This window comes from Heterodontus francisci, chromosome 2 (assembly GCF_036365525.1).
Source record: "Heterodontus francisci isolate sHetFra1 chromosome 2, sHetFra1.hap1, whole genome shotgun sequence".
Lineage (NCBI taxonomy): Eukaryota > Metazoa > Chordata > Chondrichthyes > Heterodontiformes > Heterodontidae > Heterodontus > Heterodontus francisci.
The window spans coordinates 53,841,305-53,867,700 of NC_090372.1; the positions used below are offsets into that span (position 1 = coordinate 53,841,305).

At 45.5% G+C, this 26,396-nt stretch overlaps 2 protein-coding genes across 6 annotated transcripts in view; one reads left to right on the forward strand and one right to left on the reverse strand.

The window, feature by feature from the left end:
* The window catches only part of mak (male germ cell-associated kinase), a 417,670-nt gene extending 396,464 nt beyond the window's left edge, over window positions 1-21,206 (forward strand). For all 4 annotated transcript variants that reach the window (XM_068058371.1, XM_068058408.1, XM_068058377.1 and 1 more), the window contains one exon: window positions 20,356-21,206. In XM_068058371.1, the coding sequence (XP_067914472.1) occupies window positions 20,356-20,516 (161 nt within the window). In that variant the 3' untranslated portion in view covers window positions 20,517-21,206. The remainder of the gene's footprint in view (window positions 1-20,355) is intronic.
* Window positions 21,207-24,875: 3,669 nt separating this feature from the next.
* Window positions 24,876-26,396, reverse strand: part of tmem14ca (transmembrane protein 14Ca) — a 35,063-nt gene continuing 33,542 nt past the window's right edge. For both annotated transcript variants that reach the window (XR_010976827.1, XM_068050374.1), the window contains one exon: window positions 24,876-25,074. Coding sequence is in view for 1 of the 2 variants with exons in the window: in XM_068050374.1 (XP_067906475.1) it covers window positions 25,020-25,074 (55 nt within the window). In the remaining variant the exon portion in view is untranslated. The remainder of the gene's footprint in view (window positions 25,075-26,396) is intronic.

Genomic DNA, 26,396 nt, shown 5'->3' on the forward strand with positions numbered 1-26,396 from the left:
TGGCACAGATACAATGGGCCAAGTGGCCTCTTTCTGTACCGTAAACTTTCTATGATTCTATAACACTATTTACATAAAACATTAGCTGCGTTTGATGACAGCGCTACCACTAGGTGGTGTTGCAGTGGCACATGCGCAAATGCAGCATGTGCCACTAAAACGTCAGTCTGCGACTTCAGGCAGCTGCCAGGACTAAAGATGGCGCTGCTCAAATAATCACAACCTAACCTAAACACATGGCAGCACATAATGGCGGGAGGGAGAGAGCGAGCGAGTGAGCGAGCGGGCCGGGGATGGGGGGGAGTGGAGCGGGCCAGGGACGGGTAGTGGGGCGGGCCAGGAATGGGGGTGGAGAGCGGGCGGGGGGCGAGCGAGCGGACTGGGGACGGGAGGGGAGCGGAGCAGCCGGAGAGAGCAGCAAGGGGGGGAGCAGAGAGAGCAGCAAGGGGGGGAGCGGAGCGGCCAGAGACAGCAGTGAGGTCGGGGGGAGCGGAGCTTGACGCATGGGTGAATATCCGTTGGCGTTGCATTGCTGTACGCGTAAAGCTCATGCGCAGAGGCCGACCAGGCGCGTTGCCCGAAGATGCACATGTCATGCTATGTCATCATCGGCTCATGCGCTAACCAGTCCTGGCAAGTCGGAACGCAGCGCACGTGCAGAGAGCAGGAACCCGTCTGCGCATGTGCACACCTTGGCACAGCCTGATGACGTCAGTGGCCGGCTGCGTTGTCAGGAATGATGATCTTGTGACAATGAGCGTGTTCTCAAACTGTCCATCATCTACTCCTGAAGATAAGTGTTTAGGAGGATTGTCCTCAGTTGTCAGTGTGTTGCTTGTGTCTTTGCGTCTGCAAAACGTACGCAGGTACGCATAGGCAATGCTAGTTGGTCGCCTTGTATACGGCTAACAGAGAGTTCCCTGAGGTGGGATCGATTCCTTTACAATAGTACACCATTTGAATGTGATTCTTTGCACACCTTAGACACCTCTGCTAAGATTAATGTCTATTCTTTCATCTTTTGGTCAATGCATGGTGTTGGTAATTCTGCACCCAATGCACATCATGTGCATCTTTCATCTTATCTTGTTCCTGTTGTAACCAGTCTGTGATCAAGGACAGTTTAATGAGATGATAGGTTGGTGGTGTGGTTCTCACCAGTCGACCAAACAGAATCTCAGTAGGTGACGGCAATCCGGAATCTAATGGCATTGCATGAAGATGCAAAAACGCAACTTGGATATCTTGCCCAGTTTCTGGACACTTTTTGATCAGTGATTTGACTGTGTTGACCATACATTCAGCCATCCCATTCAAACGAGGATATCGGCGTGGTGATGTGACATGATTGGTGGAAAAAAGTTCACACATATCCTGGAATGGTTTTCCCGTATTTTGTGGACCATTGTCAGTTACCACTTCTACCAAGGCACCAAAAAGACTAAAGATGGCACTAACAGATGGCCAGTCCTGTACTCGACATGTCTTGAAGCTTCTGACGCAAAATGAAGGATAATTAACCTTCTCCTGGGTCCCCTAAATCACTCACTCGACATACACTACTGTCAGGTTTTTTGCTGCAATTCTTCTGCAATTGGGCACCACATGGACTGTTGACCATTTGTGCCCAAAAATGTCTTCTGAACTCTTTTTGGAATACTCTGTGCTGGTTACACTGAAACCAGGGTAAATTAAGTACATTTGAATGTGAGCTTAAAAAAGAAGTACAATAGGAAATTTGGAGTGATAGTCACTAGCAGATAGTCCTCTCTGAGCACAAATCTTTTGCTATCTTGGTCCATGGTGATGAACGTATGTCATGCGGTTGGAGAGGCTCTTTCTGTTGAGTAGCTTGGTGCTCCTGACATGCATCACAAGATCTCACCATCTGGCCAATGTCCTTGCTGATGCCGGGCCAGAACACTGACTCACAAGCAAGTTGTCTCGTCCTGTATTCCCATGTGTCCTTGTGGAGCTGTCCAAGTATGTCAGACTGAAGTGTTGCTGAATGGAGTACTTGGCGTCCTTTGAATAGTACTCCATTGGATTTACCGATTGCATCTTGATATGGCCAATACGTTCGCAGGTCCATAGGGATCTCCTGAATGGTCTCAGGTTAACCCTCTACAATTATATGCCGCAGAGCTCGGAGAAGTCTCCCTCTGCAGTTCCTCTTGCTTGTGGGACGGAAACCCCACATACCAAATGGATATACTAATTTCCTCATATGGAACTTTGCCTGAGACTTTTACTGGACATTGTTACAAGCAACTTTTAAAACAGAACAACTAGCAGCCAAGATGGCCACGCACAATTTGCATATGAACAAACCAAAGTATCAGGCTGGAGACTGATGTGATTACTCAGCCTAGCCAGAACAATGGGGTGCTCTCTGGGATAGCCTTATCAATGGGGGTCGTTAAAAGCCATCAACACCCATTGATTTTGAAAGAGCCAAACCACCCCCACCCCCCACCAAGTATGTCTGAACAGCTAGGGGGAGAGCCTTGAGTTTCAAAAATCATTCCAGAAGACGCTGATTCAAACACAAAGAGGTGGTCACATCACATGAATGCTTGGGCAACTCTGGAGATTTGTGAGTGGTGACTTACAGAAGTCAAACTGGGATCCAGAAAGAGAACAGCACCTCTCTCTCTCCATCTCTCCAGTGAAGTCCCAGAGAAGCCTAGGCTGCAGTTACTATGCCTCAAGTTTACGGATCCTTATATTCAGCAACTCAGGGGACACAGATAAAACCCCTCTTCTGCCTTCCAGGACCAGAGAAGCAAGCCTGAATTGTGCATGTGGCCCAGCCAGGACTTCAGGGTTACAATTTCAAATAAAGGCACTGAGACTCAGTATTTAAATTCTATTTATTACGGACCTCTACTCCAGCATCCCAACTCTCTTTTTCCCTCTGTAATCTATTTGTGTGTGTGTGTGTGTGGCTCTTTTGTGAATATGGGTGTGGATGCATAGCCTATTTTAGTAACTTTTAATTGGTTTAGAGTGTTAAGGTTAATAAACTTACATCTTTCTTTTTTAAACTCAAGAAAACCTGTCTGATTGGTTCATTTGCAATTATATTAGAGGAACAGGAGCAAGTGCTCACTGAGATGGGAAGTTAAATCACTGTGTTAAAAGGATAAACCCTGTTGCTGTCAAACCAGAGAAGGGGTGAATGGGGAGCCTGAGACTCCTTCCTCACCTAGTTGTAGCTATTGTTTTGACAAAAGAACATTATATCTACATTGTAGACATCCTCCAAGCTTGCACATACTTTGTCCACCTGGAAGTCGAGTGGTATGTCTCGTGCCTTCCCAGGGTTGGGAAGCCTACTTAGAGTGTCTGTTATGACCAGGTGAGAAAGAGGTCTAGGGTTCCCTCTCAGCCTTCACCTGGTCTTACCGTAACAGGGTTTAATTTTAAACACACTTTTTTTAGCTCATCCTTAGTGAATCTTTGTTCACTAACTTTCAACTATAAGGCAAAGAAACTAGCCAAACAGGTTTTCTTAGGTTTAAAGAAAAAAGGTTGAACTTTATTAAACTTAAACTCCAATTCATTAATGCATATGGATACGCAACATGCCCACACTAGCATGCATACACAATACACACATGCAGATAGAGACAGAAAAGAGCAGAAGAAATAAAGTGAAAACGTTTGAGGCAATATCTGAAGATGGTTTTGGTTACTGTTCTTCGAGCTTGCTGTAGAGTCCTTGATTGTAGGTAGGTCTTGTTTTTCTTTGGAGCCCAGTATTCTTCTTAAACCTTGTTCGATGAAGGAGACTTTTCTCTCTTGCAGTTCATGTGTCCTCAGTGGGTCCAGAGGCTTGTGAGAAAGAGATGGGAGCAGACAGGGGAGGTCTTCTCACTCCAGGAGCAAATAGTCTTTCTTAGTTCAAAAACTGTGTGGCTAGTTCAAAAAGCCCTGGACCAGCCTGTTAGTCATGTGACCAGCTGGTTTAATCAGTCCTGGCTTTTGTGGATTGTATTGCCTTAGCAGTCTCTGGAATGCTCTTCCTTACACCGTCAATGTCTGATGGTCAAAATCCATTGTGGGTTGAATGTGTCAGGGAATGGTCCTTTTGTCTCCACAAGCACTGTCTGTTAGTATACAAATGTTTTTCAGCTAAGTGTCTGGCAGCCCTTGTAACAGGCCTTCTCTTCTTCCCAGCAAGTTTAAAATCAATGGTCATATGACAAAATTAATATGCCTCATTCTTGGCAGGTGGGGGCCTGCATGACAGTGATCACCTGACTACTGGGTTTGTATCTGACATAACAGTTGTAGCCCTCAATCTTGAGTAACCTCTGGAGTTGAGGCAGTGCACTCATGAGCGTTTTTTTTCAGATCATCTCCAGCAGCTTATGACCTGTCTTGACTGTGAGCTCTTTATTGAATAAGTATGTGTAGAACCTAGTGATCCCGAAGACAACAGCAAGAGTTTCTCATTCGAGATTGGAGCAATTTGCCTGTGCTGGCGACAGACGTTTTGAACCAAATGCAACAAGCTTGCTGTCTTGAAGAAGACATGCACAAAGACCTTTCTGCAGTGCATCCACTTCTAATATTGTTGCCTTCAAGGGTCATAGTATTGAAGGCATGACTCAGCTGACAGTGCATAGGAATGGCATGTCTTTCTTCAGTAGTTCTCTTAGTGGAGATGCCTTCCCCAAGAAGCTCAGTACGTATGCAGCAAGGAAGTTGAAAAGACCCAGACAACTTTGGAGGTCATCCTTGTCCTACCATGTCGGCATTGACTGGATGTCTTCAATCTTCCGAGGACCCAAGTGGATACCTGAGCTTGAGTAAATGACACTGAAAAGAATTTATGTAATCTGCCTTAATGGAGCACTTTTTGCTGCTGAAAACCAAAGCTTCGCAACTGGCAGACTCTATTAACAAGTGTACTTTTCTGCCATGCTATTCTTCCATGCGTCCTACTACGGCAATGTCATCCACAATACACACACAACCCGGGACTCGTTTCGTTATCTGGTCCATATGCTGTTAAAATATATGCTAGCTGACCACAGCCCAAATGGTAAACAGAGGAAATAGAACCTGCCAAAAGAAGTTCTGAATGTTGTTAGCTCCTGCAACTCTTTTAACAAGTGTATGGACCAATATCCATTTTTTGCATCTAATTTGGAAAAGTGTTTCGCTCCGGCAAACGTTAGGTGTAACTCTTCTGGTATTGCTATCTTATGAGGACATCTCTTTAAATCTTTGTTTAACCTCCTCATGTCTAAACATAGTCGCAATGAACCTTCTTGATTGAGGTCGTAATGGAACTGCACAAGTCTGTGAATGTTTGCACTCATCGGATGCTATCTTATTTTTCCATTCCATCCAGTTCCATCTTCAACTTTTCTCGAATGTGCATGCTGCATTTTTGTGGCGGGTCAATTGACGTCATTGCACTTTCTTTTTGGTATAGGACTTTGTCTCCATGGAAATTCCCAACCATGTCAAAACAGTCCGGGTACAACCTCTGGAGGTCTTGTACCGATCCAATGTGTGTGCACCTGTTTTGACTGCTGTAGTCTTCTGACTGGGTCAGCTCATGGATGGTGACCATTTTAAGTTTGTTGCATGCCGGCAGCCCTGCTACTGCTGGTCCTAACACATCCACTATATAGAATATCTGAGTAGACCATGTTGACTATTTGTACCTGCATTCCAGTTCCAGGGAACCTAGGCACTTTATTGTCAAGCTATTATATGCCGTAAGCTTCACGCTTGTGAGTTGGACCACCGACTTCCATGCCTCGTGGTACATGTCATTGAGAATGCAGAAAGTTAGAATGTTGGCACTTGCACCTGTGTCAATCTTCACTCTTAGCCGATGCCGTACAGCCTTAGTGGGCCAGACGATCTGGAGTATTGCAAAAGCTTCTGTTTTGTTAACGGAATGGACCTGTTCATGATCATGTGAACGAGCTGTTCACTTGTAGTGTCTTCACCTCGATCCACCTCATCCATTTTGGTCAGGTGTTCCCCCATTTCGTGGATGGGTCTATGTTTTTGGGTGGCATACTTCTGTGGTGAGCGCTGCCCGCTCTGGTTTTGCCCTGCTTTCCTGCTGATGGACCTTCTGCAAAGTTTGGCCCAGTGCCTTCTAAGCATGCATGCCTTGCATGAGTCTGCATATGCTGGGCATCTACACGGCTGATGGGAGAGCTTGCAGTTACTGCACACCTTATTCTGGGTGTTTTGTATATCGTACCAACAGGCGAAGTCCAGCAAACACTGGCTCCTTGAGATAATTGCCTCGTATCTGCATCCAAACTGTAGTATGCTCTGAACTCTGTATTCTTTCGGCATTTCCAGGAGGAATTTCTGGAATGCCTCAATAGGAGTGGAGGCATAACCAACTCCATAATTCTTTTTGAAAGTTCAGCATCAGATAAGTCACATTCTTTTGCTTTCTCTCTGCATTGGTTAACAATGTCGTTCAAGGTCTCGTCGGCTTTCTGTCTATAACTACATGAGTTCCAGGCAATGTACTCTGAATTTGAATTTAATCTTAAACTGATTTCTTTGATCAGCTACACCAGAGGTATTGATTCTGCACAGACCTTTGTTTCGTATGGCTATCCTAATTTTTATAACCTGCCTCTCTGCATCCACAACCTCATGTCTAGGAAGCATAGTTCAATCCTCTCCTTAAACAGTTTGAACTCGCCTGGGACATCAGATGCTTTCCAGTCTATCTCTTGAAACATGGCTGCCATTGCCGAAGCCTTCTACTCTTTCTCCCCCTCAGGAGCAAACCTTGCTTTAAAAGTTACACCAAGCTGTGATGTCTGCAGAACTGAGCAGGAGCCATGCCCTGAGCTGGCTTGTGAACTTGCAGGTTGGAGGAGCCCTAACGGCGGGGTCGGCCTAATGGCATGCATGTGCGGTGATGATGGGAAGGAATCCATGCCAAAACACGATGCTGCACTGATCTCTGCATGTGAAACTATCACAGAATCACAGAATAATACAGTGCAGAAGAGGCCCTTCGGTCCATTGAGTCTGCACCGATGCATTAAAGACACCTGACCTGTCTACCTAATCCCATTTGCCAGCACTTGGCCCATAGCCTTGAATGTTATGACGTGCCAAGTGCTCATCCAGGTACTTTTTAAAGGATGTGAGGCAACTTGCCTCTACCACCCTCCCAGGCAGGGCATTCCAGACTGTCTGGGTAAAACGTTCTTCCTCAAATCCCCCTTAATCCTCCCGCCCCTCACCTTAAACTTGTGACCCCTCGTAACTGACCCTTCAACTAAGGGGAACAGCTGCTCCCTATCCACCCTGTCCATGCCCCTCATAATCTTGTACACCTCGATCAGGTCACCCCTCAGTCTTCTCTGCTCCAGCGAAAACAACCCAAGCCTATCCAACCTCTCTTCATAGCTTAAATGTTCCATCCCAGGCAACATCCTGGTGAATCGCCTCTGCACCCCCTCCAATGCAATCACATCCTTCCTATAATGTGGCGACCAGAATTGCACACAGTACTCCAGCTGTGGCCTTACCAAAGTTCTGTACAACTCCAACATGACCTCCCTGCTTTTGTAATCTATGCCTCGATTGATAAAGGCAAGTGTCCCATATGCCTTTTTCACCACCCTATTAACCTGCCCTTCTGCCTTCAGAGATCTATGGACAAACACGCCAAGGTCCCTTTGTTCCTCGGAACTTCCCAGTGTCAGGCCATTCATTGAATACTTCCGCGTCACATTACTCCTTCCAAAGTGTATCACCTCACACTTTTCAGCGTTAAATTCCATCTGCCACTTTTCTGCCCATTTATCCATCCCGTCTATATCTTCCTGTAACCTAAGACACTCCACCTCACTGTTAACCACTCGGCCAATCTTTGTGTCATCCGTGAACTTACTGATCCTACCCCCCACATAGTCATCTATGTCGTTTATATAAATGACAAACAATAGGGGACCCAGCACAGATCCCTGTGGTACGCCACTGGACACTGGCTTCCAGGCACTAAAACAGCCGTCTGTCATCACTCTCTGTCTCCTACAGCTAAGCCAATTTTGAATCCACCTTATCAAGTTACCTTGTATCCCATGTGCATTTGCTTTCTTGATAGGTCTCCCATGTGGGACCTTGTCAAAGGCTTTGCTGAAATCCATGTAAACTACATCAACTGCACTACCCTCATCTACAAACCTGGTCACATGCTCAAAAGATTCAATCAAATTTGTGAGGCATGACCTGCCTCTGACAAAGCCATGCTGACTATTCCTAATCAAATTTTGCCTCTCCAAGTGGAGATAGATTCTCTCCTTCAGAATTTTCTCCAATAGTTTCCCTACCACTGACGTGAGACTCACTGGTCTATAGTTCCCTGGCATACGGCATGCTTGCCTTCATCGGGGCATAGAGTATAAAAATTGGCAAGTCATGTTGCAGCTGTACAGAACCTTAGTTAGGCCACACTTAGAATATTACGTGCAATTCTGGTCGCCACACTACCAGAAGGACGTGGAGGCTTTGGAGAGGGTACAGAGGAGGTTTACCAGGATGTTGCCTGGTCTGGAGGGCATTAGCTGTAAGGAGAGGTTAGAAAAACTCGGATTGTTTTCACTGGAACGACGGAGGTGGAGGGGTGACATGACAGAGGTTTACAAAGTTATGAGCGGCATGGACAGAGTGGATAGTCAGAAGCTTTTTCCCACGGTGGAAGAGTCAGTTACTAGGGGACATAGGTTTAAGGTGCGAGGGGCAAAGTTTAGAGGGGATGTGCGAGGCAAGTTTTTTACACAGAGTGCCTGGAACATGCTGCCAGGGGAGGCGGTGGAAGCAGATACGATAGCGACATTTAAGAGACATCTTGACAAATATATGAATAGGAAGGGAATGGAGGGATATGGGCCCCGAGAGTGCAGAAGGTGTTTGTTTAGGCAGGCATCAAGATCGGCGCAGGCTTGGAGGGCCGAATGGCCTGTTCCTGTGCTGTACTGTTCTTTGTTCTTTATCTCTACAACCTTTCTTAAATAGTGGGACCACATTAGCTGTTCTCCAGTCCTCTGGCCCCTCGCCCGTGGCCAGAGAGGAATTAAGAATTAGGGTCAGAGCCCCTGCAATCTCCACCCTCGCCTCCCACAGCATCCTGGGATACAAATTGTCCGGACCAAGAGATTTGTCCACTTTTAAGCCTTCCAAAACCTCCAATACCTTGTCACTCCCTATGACAATTTGCTCAAGAACCTCACAGTCTCTCTCTCTAAATTCCATTTCTACATCCTCATTCTCTTGGGTGAAGACAGATGTGAAGTATTCGTTCAACACCCTACCAATGTCCTCTGGCTCCACCCATAAATTCCCCCCTTGGTCCCTAATGGGTCCTACTCTTTCCCTGGTTATCCTCTTTTCATTGATGTTCTTCTAGAATATCTTGGGATTTTCTCTACTTTTACCAGCCAGCGCTTTCTCATATCCCCTCTTTGCTCTCCTAATTGCTTTCTTAAGCTCCATCCTACACTTTCTGTACTCCACTAATGTTTCCATTGATTTGCTCTCCTTGTATTTGCTAAAAGCCTCTCTTTTCCTTCTCATCGTACCCTGAATGTTTCTGGTCATCCATGGTTCTCTGGGCTTGTTGCTCCTTCCTATTACCCTAGAGGGAACATGTTGGGCTTGTACCCTCCCCATTTCCTTTTTGAATGCCCCCCACTGTTCTGTAGATTTCCCGACAAGTAACTCTTTCCAGTCTACCCTGGCCAGATCCTGCCTTATTTTACTAAAATTCGCTCTCCCCCAATCCAAAACCTTTTTTTGCAACTTGTCTATTTCTTTCTCCATAATAAGCTTAAATTGTACCATGTTGTGGTCGCTATCACCAAAATGCACCCCCACCAACACATCAACTACCTGTCCGGCTTCATTCCCCAGAATTAGGTCTAGCACTGCACCCTTCCTTGTTGGATCCTCTACATATTGAGCTAAAATGTTCTCCTGTATACATTTTAAGAACTCCACTCCATCTAAGCCCTTAACACGATGACTATCCCAATTAATGTTGGGAAAGTTGAAATCACCTAATATAATTACCCTATTATTATTTTTACACACCTCTGCGAATTGCACACATATTTGCTTCTCAATTTCCCGCTGACTATTTGGGGGTCTACAATAAACACCTAGCAATGTGGCTGTCCCTTTTTTAATCCTAAACTCTACCCATAAAGCTTCATTTGATGCCCCCTCCAAGATATTATCTCTCCTACTGCAGTAACTGACTCCTTAACTAATATTGCAATGCCCCCTCCTCTTTTACCCCCTCCTCTGTCTCGCCTGAAGATTCTATATCCTGGGATATTGAGCTGCCAATCCTGCCCCCCCTCAACCATGTCTCCGTGATGGTTACTATATCACAATTCCACGTGTCAATCCTTGCCCTTAACTCATCCGTTTTATCTGCAATACTCCTGGCATTATAGTAGAGGCCTTCCATCCTGGTCTTACTCCCTTGAAACTTACTTCCGCTGTATTCCCTCTGACTTATTCACTTTCCTGTGTTTAGCTGTGTCCCTATTCTGCTCAGAGTCTGCATCCCCTCCCCCTGCCTAATTAGTTTAAACTCTTCCCAACAGCACTAGCAAACCCACCAGCAAGGATGTTAATCCCCCTCCGGTTCAGATGTAGACCGTCCCGCTTGTCCAGGTCCCACCTTCCCCAGAAACGGTCCCAGTGGTCCAGGAATCTAAAACCCTCCCTCCTGCACCAACTCTTAAGCCACGCGTTCATCTGTGATATTGTCCTATTTCTATACTCGCTAGCATGTGGCACTGGGAGTAATCCAGAAATTACAACCCGAGAGGTCCTGCTTTTTAGTCTACTGCCTAACTCCCTGAATTCTTGATGCAAGATCTCATCCCTCTTTCTACCTATGTCATTGGTACCAACATGTACCATGACCTCAGCCGCATCACCGTCCCCATTCAGGATGCCCTGCAGCCGTTCAGTGACATCCCGGACCCTGGCACCAGGGAGGCAACACACCATCCTGGAGTCACGTTGACGGCCACAGTAGCGCCATACTAGCGTAAATTTTTTGTCTTGCCAGCTCAGGGTAAAACCACGAGTGTGCCCAAATTGCCTTCAATCTGTACTCGCACTGTTACTCTCCCATGTACGAGCTGTGATCCAGTCGCAGTGCCTCAGGTAGGCTTCTGACTTGAATTGTCATTTCCAGCTGCTGATCACTGCTGTGGAATCACTACTACTGCCAACATATTGTATTATTTCTTTCTAGATTAATACAAACAAAGCTGAAGGGCAGGCATAGAGGTAGAACACAGCACTTTAATGGAGACTAGTTGGTTCAGCTCACACATGCTAACTGACTGTGCAAGAGAACTGAATCACATGATATTGCATCACTTCCTCTGATGACATACATATTAGCATAAACATATATTTAAATAGTTATATTTAACATACTAACAAATACACTATCACAGCAGAGGCCACCTCATCGTGCAACAGGGGTACCTCTCTGTTCAGTGTCATCCCTCTCCGCCTCATGTTCCTCCTCCTCTCTCACCTCCTGTCTCCTTCCAGGGCCTCAACATCCTCAAGGTCCACACATGGAGGGCCATGTTATAGAGAGCGCAGCAGACCACCACAATGACTGAGACCCTTGCAGGTGTATATTGGAGGGCACCACGCAACCTGTCCAGACACCAAAATCGCAACTTCAGAAGCCCGATGGCCCTCTCAGTGGTAGTCCTAGTGAGAAGATGGTTTTGGTTGTATTGCCTCTGTCCTCTGGGGCTCCCGCAGAGGGGTGAGTAACCATCTCTTCAAGGCTATCCCTTGTCCTCTAGGATCCATCCATGCACTTTGGTGATTGGAGTGAAGATTTGAGACAATCTGGACTGGTGGAGGATGAAGGTCATGTCAGCTGTCAGGAAAGCAAGCACACATGGAGAAAGCTCTTGTTACGGTCGCAGACCAGTTGGACGTTGAGGGAGTGGAAGCCCTTCCTGTTGATGGATCTCACTGGCAAGTCGCTAGGTGCCTTGATGGCCAATGTTGCCCTGCACCTGAGGGAATCCAGTGATGGAGGCAAAAAACAAATGCCCTCTTCCCCTGCGAGACTGTCTTTTATCAAATGAATGTGCTGTTCAGCTCCGGCATAGAGGGCATAAGTGACCAGTGAGATGCAGTGCTGTGCAGTCATTTGTGAGATGCCACTAAGGTGCGCAGCTGATCCTTGGAAGGAGCCAGAAGCAAAGTTCAGCGCCACATTGACTTTGACGGACACTGTCAGGGCATGGCAACCAGTGCTGCGAAATCTGAGGTCTTTGCTGGCAAGGACACAGATCTCTATGACCATCTGCTGGGAGTATCACAGTCTCCCATAGCACTGGTGCTCAGTCATCTTCCAGAAGCCCCGTCTTTGGCGATAGATCCTGTATTGAGGGTTTGACCTCTGTTGCCTTCCTGCCCCTTTCCTCTCCCATGCCCTCCTGATGCCTGGGGTTTTGCCCTTCCTGCAAAAGGTATTGCTTCTCATTGTCACTGTGCCCCAAATCTGACAGTTGTGCCCCATTGCCAGCGAGAACCTTTCTTCTGGGCAGGTGGCTGCCCAATTGTCCTTGGCAGCTCTGCCCCCCCCCCTGCTGTTCTTCCTCCCCGATGCCAGTAGGGTGCCGACACAATTCAGAGCCTGGGCGCTGTGCCCCCTCTCCCTGTCACCTGTGCAGCTCCTGAGGCATGCCCTTATTAAGTGCCCAGTCTCCCTTTTCCCAGCTGACCCTCTGATGTGGTCAGAGTGATGTTCTGGGGCAGCCCTGGCTGGTTCCCTACTCATTACCCACCTCCCTTCAGCTGGTCAGTTTGTGAAGGTGTGGGTAACCTGTCCAGCCCTTAAAAAATTTAAACCTAAACCCTTGACAAGCTCTTAATGATCTTAAATATCTTTAATTGGCCTCAATTCGGAGGAGAACGGATTTCTATCCTACCCTCCCCCTCTGCCCTGGTGATTATTGCCAATGCTGGGAATAGCATCTTGAAATTGACATGCCGCCGGCGCCACTGTGTTTGGGGCTCCCCCGTCTCCATTTCCAAATTCCGGGGGCCCTGAAAATTCACCCCATGATGTTCCCAGTATCTCTAATGGGCCTTCAGCTGTTCACTATATATATGACTTAGATGAAGGAATGAAGAGCTGTATATCTAATTTGCTGACAACACTAACTTAGTGCAGATAGGAACAGAAAGTTGCAAAGGAATGTTGATCGATAAAGTGAGTGGGCAAAACTGTGGCAGATGGATTTCAATGCAGGAAAGTGTTAGATCATCCACTTTGAACCTAAGGAAGGTAGATCAGAGTATTTTCTAAATGGCGATAAACTCAGAAACTGAGGATGAGCAGAAGATCTAAGGGTCCAACTACAGCGATCACCAAAATCTAGTGGACAGGTACAAAAAATAATTTAATAGGCTAATGGAATGTTGACCTTTATCTCAAGGGGGCTGGAATGCAAAGGGCTGAAAGTTACATTACAGCAATACAGAGCCCTGGTTAGACTCCCATCTGACATACTGCATTCAGTTTTGGGCACTGCACCTCAGGAAGGATTATATTGGCCTTTATGAACATATGAATTAGGAGCAGAAGTAGGCCACCCGGCCCCTCGAGCCTGCTCCGTCATTCAATAAGATCATGGCTGATCTGATTGTAACCTCAACGCCACATTCCCACCTACCCCTGATAACCTTTCACCCCCTTGCTTACCAATAAACTATCTACTGCTGCCTTAAAAATATTCGAAGACTCTGCTTCCACTGCCTTTTGAGGAAGAGAGTTCCAAAGTCTCACGACCCTTGGAGAGAAGAAAATTCTCTTCATCTCTGTCTTAAATGGGTGACCCCTCATTTTTAAATAGTGACCCCTAGTTCTAGATTCTCCCACAAGAGGAAACATCCTTTCCATATCCACCCTGCCAACACCCGTCAGGATCTTATGTTTCAATCAAGTCGCCTTTTACTCTTCTAAACTCCAGCGGATACAAGCCTGTCCAACCTTTCCTCATAACCCGCCCATTCCAGCTATTAGTCTAGTAAACCTTCTCTGAACTGCTTCCAATGCATTTACATCCTTCCTTAAATAAGGAGACTAATACTGTACACAGTACTCCAGATGTGGTCTCACCAATGCCCTGTATAACTGAAGCATAACCTCCCTACTTTTGTGTTCAATTCCCCTTGTAATAAATAATAACATTCTATTAGCTTTCTTAGTTACTTGCTGTACCTGCATATTAACCTTTTGCGATTCATGCACTAGGACACCTAGATTCCTCTGCATCTCAGAGCTCTGCAATCTCTCACCGTTTAGATAATATGCTTCTTTTTTATTCATCCTGCCCAAATGGACAATTTCCCATTTTCCCACATTATACTCCATTTGCCAGATCTTTGCCCACTCTCTTAACCTATCTATATCCCTTTGTAGCCTCTTTATGTCCTCTTCACAACTTTATTTTAATTTTATTTAGAGATACAGCACTGAAACAGGCCCTACGGCCCACCGAGTCAGTGCCGACCATCAACCACCCAGTTATACTAATCCTACATTAATCCCATATTCCTACTACATCCCCACCTTCCCTCAAACATACTTTGCTACCAATCTTTGTGTCATCAGAAAATGTAGCAACCATACCTTCAGTCCCTTCATCAAAGTCATTTATATAAATTGTTAAAAGTTGAGGCCCCAATACATCCCTGTGGCTCACCACTCGTTACATCATGCCAACTAGAAAATGACCCATTTATGCCTATTCTCTGTTTCCTGTTAGCTTGGCAATCTTCTATCCATGCCAATATCTTAACCCCTCCGCCATGAGCTTTTATTTTTCCGCAGTAACCTTTGATGTGGCACCTTATCAAATGCCTTGTGGAAATCGAAGTACAGTACATCCACCGGTTCCCCTTTATCCACAGCACATGTTACTTCTTCATCGAACTCCAATAAATTGATTACACGTGATTTACCTTTCACAAAACGATGTTGACTATGCTTTATTACCTTGAATTTTTCTAAGTCCCCTGCTATAACATCTTTAATAATAGCTTCTAACACTTTCCTAAGACAGATGATAAGCTAACAGGCCTGTAGTTTTCTGCTTTCTGTCGCCCTCCCTTTTTGAATCAAGGAGTCTTGAGTATTGCTGAAAAAAAGAGACATGTTGTCGAAGCTTTTCGTCTTGCACTCATCAGGACAATCTGCAACAATACCAATGTAAGGAAAAACAACAACTTTATACTGTATAAGAGAGTGCTGATTGGTAGAGGCGTTGCCATGGAAAATGCACCAGTTTATGGTGACTGACAGTTAACTGCCAAGCTTTGTTTGAAATTCAAACCAGGCAGCTTGACTCTGATTGGTTAAGGCATTGCCGTGAGGAATGAACCAGTGAATGGCTGTCACTTATTTTGTTTGGCTGAAACAAGCGCAATGTGTGTACATGCTCTTTCTGTCTGCAAAGAACAGTACACTGTGTGTTAATATATGTGGCTTCCAGTACGCGCAAATGCGCCACACTGTGGGCCCTACTGACAATCTTAAACTAGTTGTCAATGTAATTTTTAGCACACTGCAGATTATTTGGCAAATGTTGTCCAATCGCGGAATCACATCTAATGTTGGACACTGTGTTTTGAGTTTTGCAAGCACGGGCTGGTTGGATACGGCTTGTACCTTGCCCATTGCGAACAGCAGAAGGGACATGTTGTTTGATACAATCTGCCAGTCTTTGGCACATGCGACCTAATATACCTAGCATCACACTGGCATTGAAATTCATATATCACATTACTCATTTATGTGATAGGCAGGATGTTTTTTCGGCTTAACGGCAGCATCCTGTTGGTGGCGAACACCACACGTGTTGCTCCTGCATAGTAGCAATGTGAAACAGCTAGCTTCTTGCTCAAATTTTTGGTATACATTACCTTTCCAGGGTAATTTGAGCTGGACTGGGCACTTTTCAGGGCCGAAAATGACGGCCTTAGGCCCGTTCACAAGTTTGCGTGATATACAGCGAGAAATGATCTGATCAGGGTAGCCATTGTCATGCAGGATGTCTTTGATTCGCCCCATTTCAGCATCAAGCTTGCATGGTGAGCAAATGGCTCGGGCCCTATTTACGGAGTTGCTGATAAGGCCAATCTTATAGTGCATGGAACTGTAAGAATCCCAACGCGTTTATGGTAGACTGTGGTAGAGAACCCCTGAGCAGATTTCTCAACCTGTACGTCAAGGAAAGGGAGCTCATTTCACTGCTCCATTTCAAAGGTGAATTTGAGTGCAGGATGGAGCCCAATAAGACGTGTAAGGAAATTATTGCATGCAGCTGCAGATTCAAATATAGCAAACGTATCATCTACATATCGTAAATATGCAAGAGGTAGGAAGTTAGGTGTCATTCCCTCAAAGACACGTTTCTCATGGAACCCAACAAAGCTGTTTGTGAGAGCTGGGCCTAGAGGGGATCCCATGGCAACACCATCTATTTGGGCATATATGGTGTTGTTAAAACTCGACGGCGCGAGTTGCCGAGTTCATAAGTTCAATGAGTACTGATTCCCACAATGATGGCGAGTCTAGTTCACCATGATATAGTGCTGTAGCGCAAATATCTATGGCTTCCTTAAATGGTACATTGGTGAATAGGCTAGCAATGTCAAATGAGCACATGGACACAGCATTGCTATCGATATGCAAGTCCTGTATGGTCTTTACAACTGTGAAGGACTCCTTCACCGTTTATGTGGCGATCTTGCTGAAAACTGGTTGTAACAATTCACCCAACCATTTGGCCAATTCATGTTGTGCAGAACCGGTCATAGATAAGATAGGGTGTAGAGGGACATCACTTTTGTGTGTCTTGGGCAGCACATACGTAGGCAGACGCAGCGAGTTGTGAGGACGAACCCGGTCATAAATATCACCCGACAGCTCATTGCTCTTACACAAGTCCAGCAAGCGTTTTTTTAGCTTAATTTCAAGCAAGGCTGTCCAGTCATGTTGAGCGGCAGGTCCAATGGATACGAAATTGGACCAGTCATTAAGAATGGCGTGCATTTTGTTGATATAGTCACACTTGTTAAGGTTGACTATTCCCGTGAACTTCTGTATGTGATGGCCCTTTATGCCCTATCTTATCTATAACTGGTGATTTATACTCACCACCATTGCGTGAATCAGTACTCATTGAACTTATGAACTTGACAACTTGCGCAGTTGAGTTGAGTTTTAATGACACCATGTATGCCCAAGTAGATGGTCTTGCCATGGGATCCCCTCTCAGCCCAGCTCTTGCAAACAGCTTTGTTGGGATCCATGAGAAATGTGTCTTTGAGGGAATGACACCTAACTTCCTACCTCTTGCATAGGTCGATATGTAGATGATACATTTGCTATATTTGAATCCGTAGCTGCATGCAATAATTTCCTTACATGTCTTATTGGGCTCCATCCTGCGCTCAAATTCACCTTTGAAATGGAGCAATGAAATGAGCTCCCTTTCCTTGACTTGCAGGTTAAGAAATCTGCTCAGGGGTTCTCTACCACGGTCTACCATAAACCTACCTTAACAGGTCAATACACGAGTTGGGATTCTTACAGTTCCATGTCAGAGTCGTACAGCATAGAAACAGGCCCTTCGGCCCACCGCTTCCGTGCCGACCATAATGCCTTTCTATACTAATCCCACCTGCCTGCATTAATTCCATATCCCTCTATGCCTTGCTCATTCAAGTACATGTCCAGATGCCTCTTAAATGTCGCTACTGTTCCTGCCTCCACCACCTCCTCAGGCAGCTCATTCCAGATACCCACTATTCTTTGTGTGAGAAATTTACCCCTTTGATCCCCTTTAAACCTCCTCCCTCTCACCTTAAATCTGTGCCCTCTAGATTTAGTCACCCCCACCATGGAAAACAGACTCTGGCTATCTACCTCTCATAATTTTATATACCTCTATCATGTCCCCTCTCAGCCTCCTTCGCTCCAGGGAAAACAGACCCAGCCTACCCAATCTCTGTTTGTAACTCAAGCCTTCCAAACCAGGCAACATCCTTGTGAATCTTTTCTGAACCCTCTCTAGCTTAATCACATCTTTCCTGTAGTGCGGTGACCAGAACTGCACATAGTACTCCAAATGCGGCCTAACCAACGTTACGTACAACTGTAACATGACGTCCTAACTCTTGCATTCAATGCCTCGGCCGATGAAGGCAAGCATGCCATATGCCTTCTTCACCACCCTGTCTACCTGTGTTGCCACTTTCAGGGAACTATGTACTTGCACCCCAAGGTCTCTCTGCTCAACAACACTCCCCAGGGCCCTGCCATTCACTGTACATGTCCTGCCCTGGTTTAACTTCCCAAAATGCATCACTTCACACTTGTCTGCGTTAAATTCCATTTGCCACTCCCTTGCCCACTTTCCCAGTTGATCTATAGTTGTAACCTTAGACAACCTTCTTCACTGTCCACTATACCACCAATTTTGGTGTCATCTGCAAACTTAATGCAAACCATGTGCTATAAGATTGACTTTACTGGCCACCTCGTAAATAGGGCCCAAGCCATTTGTTCACCATGCAAGCTTGATGCTGAAATAAGGCGAATCAAAGACATCCTGCGTGACAATGGCTACCCTGATCATTTTTCGCTGTATATTGCACAAACCTGTGAACGGGCCTGAGGCCCTGAGAAGTGCCCAGTCTACCTCAGATTACCCTGGGAAGGTAATGCATCCCAAAAATTTGAGCAACAGGTGAAGCTAGCTGTTTCATGCTGCTATTATGCAGGAGCAACACGTGTGGTGTTCACCACTAACAGAATGCTGCCATTAAGCCAAAAAGACGTCCTGCCTATCACACAAATGAGTAACGCGATATATGAATTTCAATGCCACTGTGCTGCTTGGTATATTAGGCCGCACATCCCAAATACTGGTGGATCGTATCAAACAGCATGTCCCTGTCGCTGTTCACAAAGGACAAGGTACAGGCCGTCCCCAACCAGCCCGTGCTTTCAAAACTCAAAACACAGTGTCCAACATTAGATGTGATTCTGCAATTGGACACTGACAGAATTACACTGACAACCAATTTAAGATTGTCAGTAGGGCTCGCAGTGTGGCACATTTGCGTGTACTGGAAGCCACATTGTGCCTATTTCAGATAAACAAAATAAGTGACAGCCATTCGCTGGTTCATTCCTCAGGGCAATGCCTTGACCAATCAGAATCAAGCTTCCTGGTTTAAATTCCAAACAAAGCTTGGCAGTTAACTGTCAGTCACCATAAACTGGTGCATTCTCCATGGCAATGACACTACCAATCAGAGTTCAGCACTCTCTCCTCATACAGTATAAATTTGTTATTTTCCCTTACATTGCTATTCTTGCAGATTGTCCTGATGAGTGCAAGACAAAAAGCTTCGACAACGTGTCTCTATTTTCAGCAATACTCGAGTTATATTCGCTATTTTCCAATTTAATGAAACCTTCCCCGAATCTAGGGAATTTTGGAAAATTAAAACCAACACATCAACTATCTCACTAGTCACTTCTTTTAGGACCCTAGGGTGAAGTCCATCAGGTCCCGGGGACTTGTCAGCCCGGAGCTCCAACAATTTGCTCAGTACCACCTTCCTGGTGATTGTAATTTTCTTGAGTTCCTCCCTTCCATTTTCTGATTTACAGCTATTTCTGGGGTTACTTGTATCCTCTAAAGTGAAGACCGACCACTTTGGGGGGAATGCAGTGCAAATTCACCAGAATTATGAGGCTAAAATGGATAAACTAGGCTTATATTCCCTTGAATATGGTAGATCAAGAGGTGATCTAATTCAGGTGTTGTAAATGATTAAAGAATTTAATAGGCTAGATAGAAACTATTTCCTATGGTGGGAAGAGTCCAGAACAAGAGGAACATAACCTTAAAATTAGAGCTCAGCCACTCAGGAATGATGTCAAAATGCTCCTTTACTTCTTTACACAAATGGTAGGATAAATGTGGAACTTTCTGAGGCTAGGTTGATTGAGAATTTCAAAACTGAAATTGTTAGATTTGTCTTAGGCAAGGGTTTCAAAGGTTTAGGAACCAAGTCAGTTACTTGGAGTTAAGATACAGATCAGTCATGATCGAACTGAATGGCAGAACAGGTTTGAGAGGCTGTGGACCTACTTCTGTTCCTATGTTCCATAACTTGCTAAATGGATGTAGAAGTAGAAAATGATGATCTGTCTTTACGTAATAAAAGATAAGTATTCACTATGATAATCTCTTCTTTTTTGAGACTATGATGCATGGAAAACGAAATCAACCAGATCCCAGCTCCCAGGCCCCAACTATAATACAGCTACAAAAAACTCTGCAGGACTCCTAGCCCATCCACCAACCATTCAGTCAGTGCACGGAAGGACTGATTGGGCAACTAAATATGGTGGCCATAGATAGCAGGCACTGTCAACGTTCTGGACCATCAGACCCTACTACTGATCATTCTGAACCAGGAGCAGCTGCTAGTCTGAATGTAACAGCAGCACCAAAACTATCTGAAACCTCAAAGATTATCAACCAAATCCAGTATAAAAATGTCATTTAAGATAACCTTATTTCTGTTTGATTGTTAATCAGATTATTTTTCTAATTTGGAATCAAGTAGATCTTCTCAAGGTTAAAGATTCTGTTTACACTTCAATTATATTGGCAATGACTGCAGCTCTAGACTTTATGCAAACTTCCTGATAGAATTTAATATAAAAGTTTTACGATTTAAATCATCTTTTTATAATGGTAGATTATTTTATTTATTTGCATGTGTCTTGTAGATATTATTACAGGACTTTTCTTGGCTTAGTACCGGTATTTGAATGGAATGCAGCATTTTATTTCTGGTTTCATTATTTTAATTCAGGGATCAGTATTTCTTACCTAGATTTGACAGTAATTACGGGCACCAGAGGAAGAGTAACTGATCCCCATATAAAATATTACATAACTTAAAACTATTTTTTTAAATGTGTATTGATGGCTACAGAATCAGCTCCTTAAAATTCTTTTCTGTATTTAACATGTTTCTTAGCATAGAAAATCTCATGTTTCTTTAATAATTTGTTTAGGGTGCAATAATTTCTATTGTTAACATACAGTAAATTTGTTTTTAGTAAAGTTTGTTGATTTTACTGGAGTATAATTTAGTTTCTTTACAATTAATGCAAAAAGGAAACAAATAAATGCAGCTTAAAATGAAACTCTCCTGCACGTATGTGAGGCCGGATTTCGTTTTATATTTGTCGGTCCCACCGTCGGGACCTGAATTGGGCGCGCGCCACATTGGGGCCATGATCGGCCAGCCAGATGCGATCAGCAGTGGCCAGCCAATTAAGGGCAAGAGGTGCAGGGGCTGACCAATTACATGGTCGGTGGCGGAGGTGGTCCTTCTGTGCCTCTCTGTGTCTCGTCCTCCCTCCTTTCTCTCTGCGCCTCGCCCTCTGCCCCTCTCACTCTGCGTTTCACCCTCGACTTCTCTCTCCCTCTCGTCTTGACCTCACCCTCCCCCTTGCTCTCTCTGCATCTCGTCCTTCCCCTCTCTCCCCTCACCTGGTCTTCCTCCCCTCTGTGTCTCACCCTCCCCTCTGGCTGCGTCTCGCCCTCCATTCTCTCTCTGCGCCTCGCCCGCCCCCCCTCTCTGCAGCCTGCCCTCACCCTCTCTCTCTGTGCGTCTCCTACCCACCTTTCTCTCTCTCTGCAACTCGCCCACCTCCCTCGCTCTCCCTGCATCTCGCCCTCCCCTCTCACTCTGCCTCTCGCCCTCCCCCTCGCTCTCTCTGCGTCCCACCCTCCCCTTCTATCTCAGTGTCTCGTCCTCCTGCCGCCTCTGCATCTCGCCCTCCCCCGTTTCGCCCTCCCGCCTTTCTCTCTGCGCCTCGCCCTCTGTCCCACTCTCTGCATCTCGCCCTTGACTTCTCTCTCTCTCTCTCTCTCGTCTTGACCTCACCCTCCTTCTCTCTGCATCTTTCCCTCCCCCTTGCTCTCTCTCGCCGTCCCCTCTCTCGCTCTGCGTCTCGCCCTCCCCACTCTCTCTGCCTTGACCTCCCCCTCGCTCTCACTGCGTCTCGCCCTTGCTCTCTGTCTCTCACCCTGCCCCTCTCTCCCTACGACCGGCCCTCCCACTCCCTCTCTGTGCATCTTGCCCTCCCCTTCTCTCTCTGCATCTCAACCTCCCCTCTCTCTGCATCTCGCTCTCCCTGCGTCTTGCCCCCCAGCATCTCTCACTCCCTTTCTCTCGCCCTCCTACTCGCTTTCTCTGCACCTCGTCATCCCCCCACCTCTGCGTCGTCCTCCCTCTGTGTTTCGCCCTCCCTCCTTTCTCTCTGTGCCTCGCTCTCTGCCCCTCTCACTCTGCGTCTCACCCTCGACTTCTCGCTCTCTCGTCTTGACCTCACCCTCCCTCTCTCTGCACCTTTCCCTCCCCCTTGCTTTCTGTATCTCGTCCTTCCCCTCTCTCTCTGCATCCCGCCCTCCCCTTCTCTCTCGCCCTCCCCACTCTCTCTCTCTCTCTGCGCCTCACAGACGCTCTGTCTCTCACCCTGCCCCTCTCTCCCTGCGCTCCGCCCTCCCACTCCCTCTCTGTGCGTCTTGCCCTCCCCTTCTCTCTCTCTCTGCGTCTCGCCCTCCCCTCGCTCTCCCTGCGTCTTGCCCCCCCGCATCTCACTCCCTTTCTCTCGCCCTCCTACCGCTTTCTCTGCACCTCGCCCACCCCCTCGCTCCCTTAGTGTCTCACCCTCCTGCCTCTCTCTGTATCTCGCCCTCCCCCCCGTCTCACCTTCCCCGCGTTTTGCCCTCCCTCTCTGCGTCTCGCCCTCCCCTTCTCTCTGCCTCTCGCCCTCCTACTCGCTTTCTCAGCATCTCGCCCACCCCCATCCTCTCTGCATCGTGCCCTCCCGCCACTCTTTGCGTCTTTCCCTCGCCCTCTCTCTTTGCCTCTCGCTTTCTCCCTCTCTCTCTGCATCTTACCCTCACCCTCCCTGTTTGCATCTCGCCCTCACCCTCTCTCTTTGCATCTTGCCTTCACCTCCCTCTCTGCATCTCGCCTTCACCTCCCTCTCTGCATCTCGTCTTCCCCTCCCCCTCTCTCTGCGTCACGTCCTCCCTCCCTGTCGCTCTATCCCTAACCCCCAAACTCAGCCCCAACCCCACGTTATTTGTTTCTCCTATTCCTCTGTGCATTTTGTTTCTCCTCTCTCATGTTTCAGCCTGGTACCCATCCCTTTGTCAAGTTAGTTTAAACCCTCCCACAGTAGTAGTTAACCTCCCCATGAGGACATTGCTCCCAGCACTGCTGAGATGCAACCTGTCCACCATGAATACATCCCTCCTGCCCCAGAACTGATCCAAAAACCCCAGGAATCCCTGTGTCCTACACCACTTCTCCAGCCACATATTAATCTATCTTATCTTACTGCTCCTGTGCTCACTAACATGTGACACTGGAGGTAATCTAGAGATGACTGCCTTTGAGGTCCTGCTTTTCAAACTTCCTCCCAGCTCTTGAAACTCAAACTGCAGAGTTTCCTTCCTATGTTATTGGTTCGGACATGAAATATGACTTCCGGATGTTCCTCTTCCCCTCATAAAATGTGCTGCACCCTCTGTGTTGTCCTTTATCTTGGCATCAGGGAGGCAACAAACCATGTGAGACTCATGTCAAAGCTGCAGAAACACCTGTTGGTCTCTGACTATTGAATCCCCTTTAACCACTGCATTCCTATACCCTGCCCTCACGCCCATGCAGTCCATTGCACTACAGTGCCATGCACCGGACTGCACTCCTTCGAAGTTTCATTACCCTCAATACTGAAAACCAGTTAGGATTCCTGCACAGTCTGCCTCTTCCTACTCTGTCAATGGCCACCCACTTAGCGTCACCCAGCTCTCTGTGGCTGTGGGATGACCATCTTCTGGAATTTACAATCCAGGAAATGTTCATCCTCCCACGCACCCTGCTGTAATTCCGAAACGCTTGAGCAGCCTGGACTTCCCCCATGGCACAGGAATTACAGGCAACGGGTTTAGGCTATCCCTTCATTCTATTTAGATTCTACTTTTATTGTACTTATTTATACTTTTATCTGAGTACCTCTTTAACTCCTTATTTATTATTTAATATTTATGTACACCGGATTCTTAATTAACACAATTTCAGATCCCCTTAATGTTAAGTATACCCTACTTAGTTTATTATAATCTCTAGATATTTACACTAAATGCTTACCCAACTCATTTGCTGGTTACAAATCAGTTGTAATTAATTTCTATGATTATTACTTATTCCTTTACCCTTTATAAGCTACTTATTTCTCAATCAAAAATGTACTCATAGCACCTTTCACAACTTCTGTACAACCGATGAAGAACGTTATTTTTGAAGTGCAATGATAATCAACTACAATTAATATTCGAGTTTATACTAAGTTGACTTACCCTAGTTTTCATGGGATCTTCCACTACGTCAACTGTGAACTTATTTGCGCATATTTTCTCAAGTTTGTTTACCCTGCTCTCCTGATACTCTGCTGCTGCTCTGAGCACAGCTGTTTAAATACTTGGGACTGCTCCCATAGTGTGCCCTTCTCTTCCGTGCATATCTCCTTTCACAATTCAACACAGATCTATTTTTCAATAAACCTTGCAAGACACATGCTATTATTTTCAGGTGCTTCAGATTTTTACTATTGTTGTGCAAAGATGATGTTTTTCACAGGTTTAGTAGAAAATTTCTTTATAACAAACCAAGCTTGTAAACGGCCAAAGCATCTTTCAATCTGCAGGTTTATTGGAACAAGTTCTGCTCAGATTCAGTTCAGTAAACTTTCATTTTGTAAGTTTGCATGATAAAGATCAAAAATAATCAGTGATTCAAGACACATTACAAAACTTCCTTGCTGAAAAGATTCATTATTCGTGGGGTTTTGCGAACATTTTTAGACCAAGTCTTCCAAGCATTAGAATGCTGTGGGAGGAACACAAAAGAATGATTAAACACAGGAAAATATACATAACTTATTGAAACATGCAACACAACATAAATACTGAAGACACTGCAGAATAGCTTGTTATGGAAAGGAAACAGTTTTCTTAAAATTATTCCAAGCACAACTGTTCATATTTTTTTCCAAATTGTGTGACCTGGACACCTGAACAAGTTTTAGTTCATATGTGATTTCAGCATTGACAGTACTTACAATTTTTGGGCCCAGAACAAAGATTGGATTGTGGAGTTTTGTATACTTATTAGTTTATCCAGTTATTTCTTGCCCTAATTACAGGCTGTAATGGAATGTAAATACACCAGGAGTCATTTTCAGCTTCATTACCTGGTTGGCAACCTTGTAAAGCAGCTTTCTCACCCACTGTAAAGCCCTCAATTGTTATCCTGTTCATTTCAATGGGATTAGAATTAGGTGTGCTCTACAACTAGTAGCTGATCGCTCCACCAGATTAGCACCCAGCCAGTGAAGCTGAAAATGACCTAACATTTCCTATTGGGATTCTAACAAGTCCACTAAAAGTTAGAAAATAGAATAGAGTCTCCTAAATTAAAAAAAAACACCAGCACAGTATCAACCCTGCAAGTGTGCAGCAGCCATAACTACATGAAGCATGCTTCTAAAATGGCATCCAGTAAGAACTGTGGGAGATTGATAACTTGGTAGATCTAATCAAGGACTCTTCTGTCGTCTTGTTATTCACAGCCTGTTCATCTGGCTATTGTGGGTGATTGATAGCTGTGATACCTCATCAGGGGCTCCTTGGGCTTGTTGGAAAAGCATTCAATACGTAAAATATTTAAATAAGAAAATACAAGCATTTTAAGCTATTTCTTACATCTCACCTACATTGGGGAGACCAAACTCAGATTGAGCGATCACTTTACTAAACACCTCTCTAAGTCTGCAAGCATGACCTGAAGATTCTGGTCACTCTGACCTCAGCCACTTACACTTTTTCAATGAAATTCAACAGAAGCTTGAGGAACAACATCTCATCTTTCAATCAGTCACTTTACAACCTTCCAGACTCAATGATATCAGCAACTTTAGATCATAACCAACTTTCCCAGGATTTCTTTTTTGCAACAGACGCTGGTAATGCTTCTACTGGTGCAATATACAGCTCTAGATCCATCTTTTGTTTCTTCACTTGCCCCATTAACACCCACTTTTGTTTGCACCATTGTCCCTTTTACCATAATCATTCCTGTCCTCCACCCTATCACAGACTTTCTCCTTTGTTCTTTCTCCCCCTCCCTCCCTTTGCCTCTGAACTTGCTTA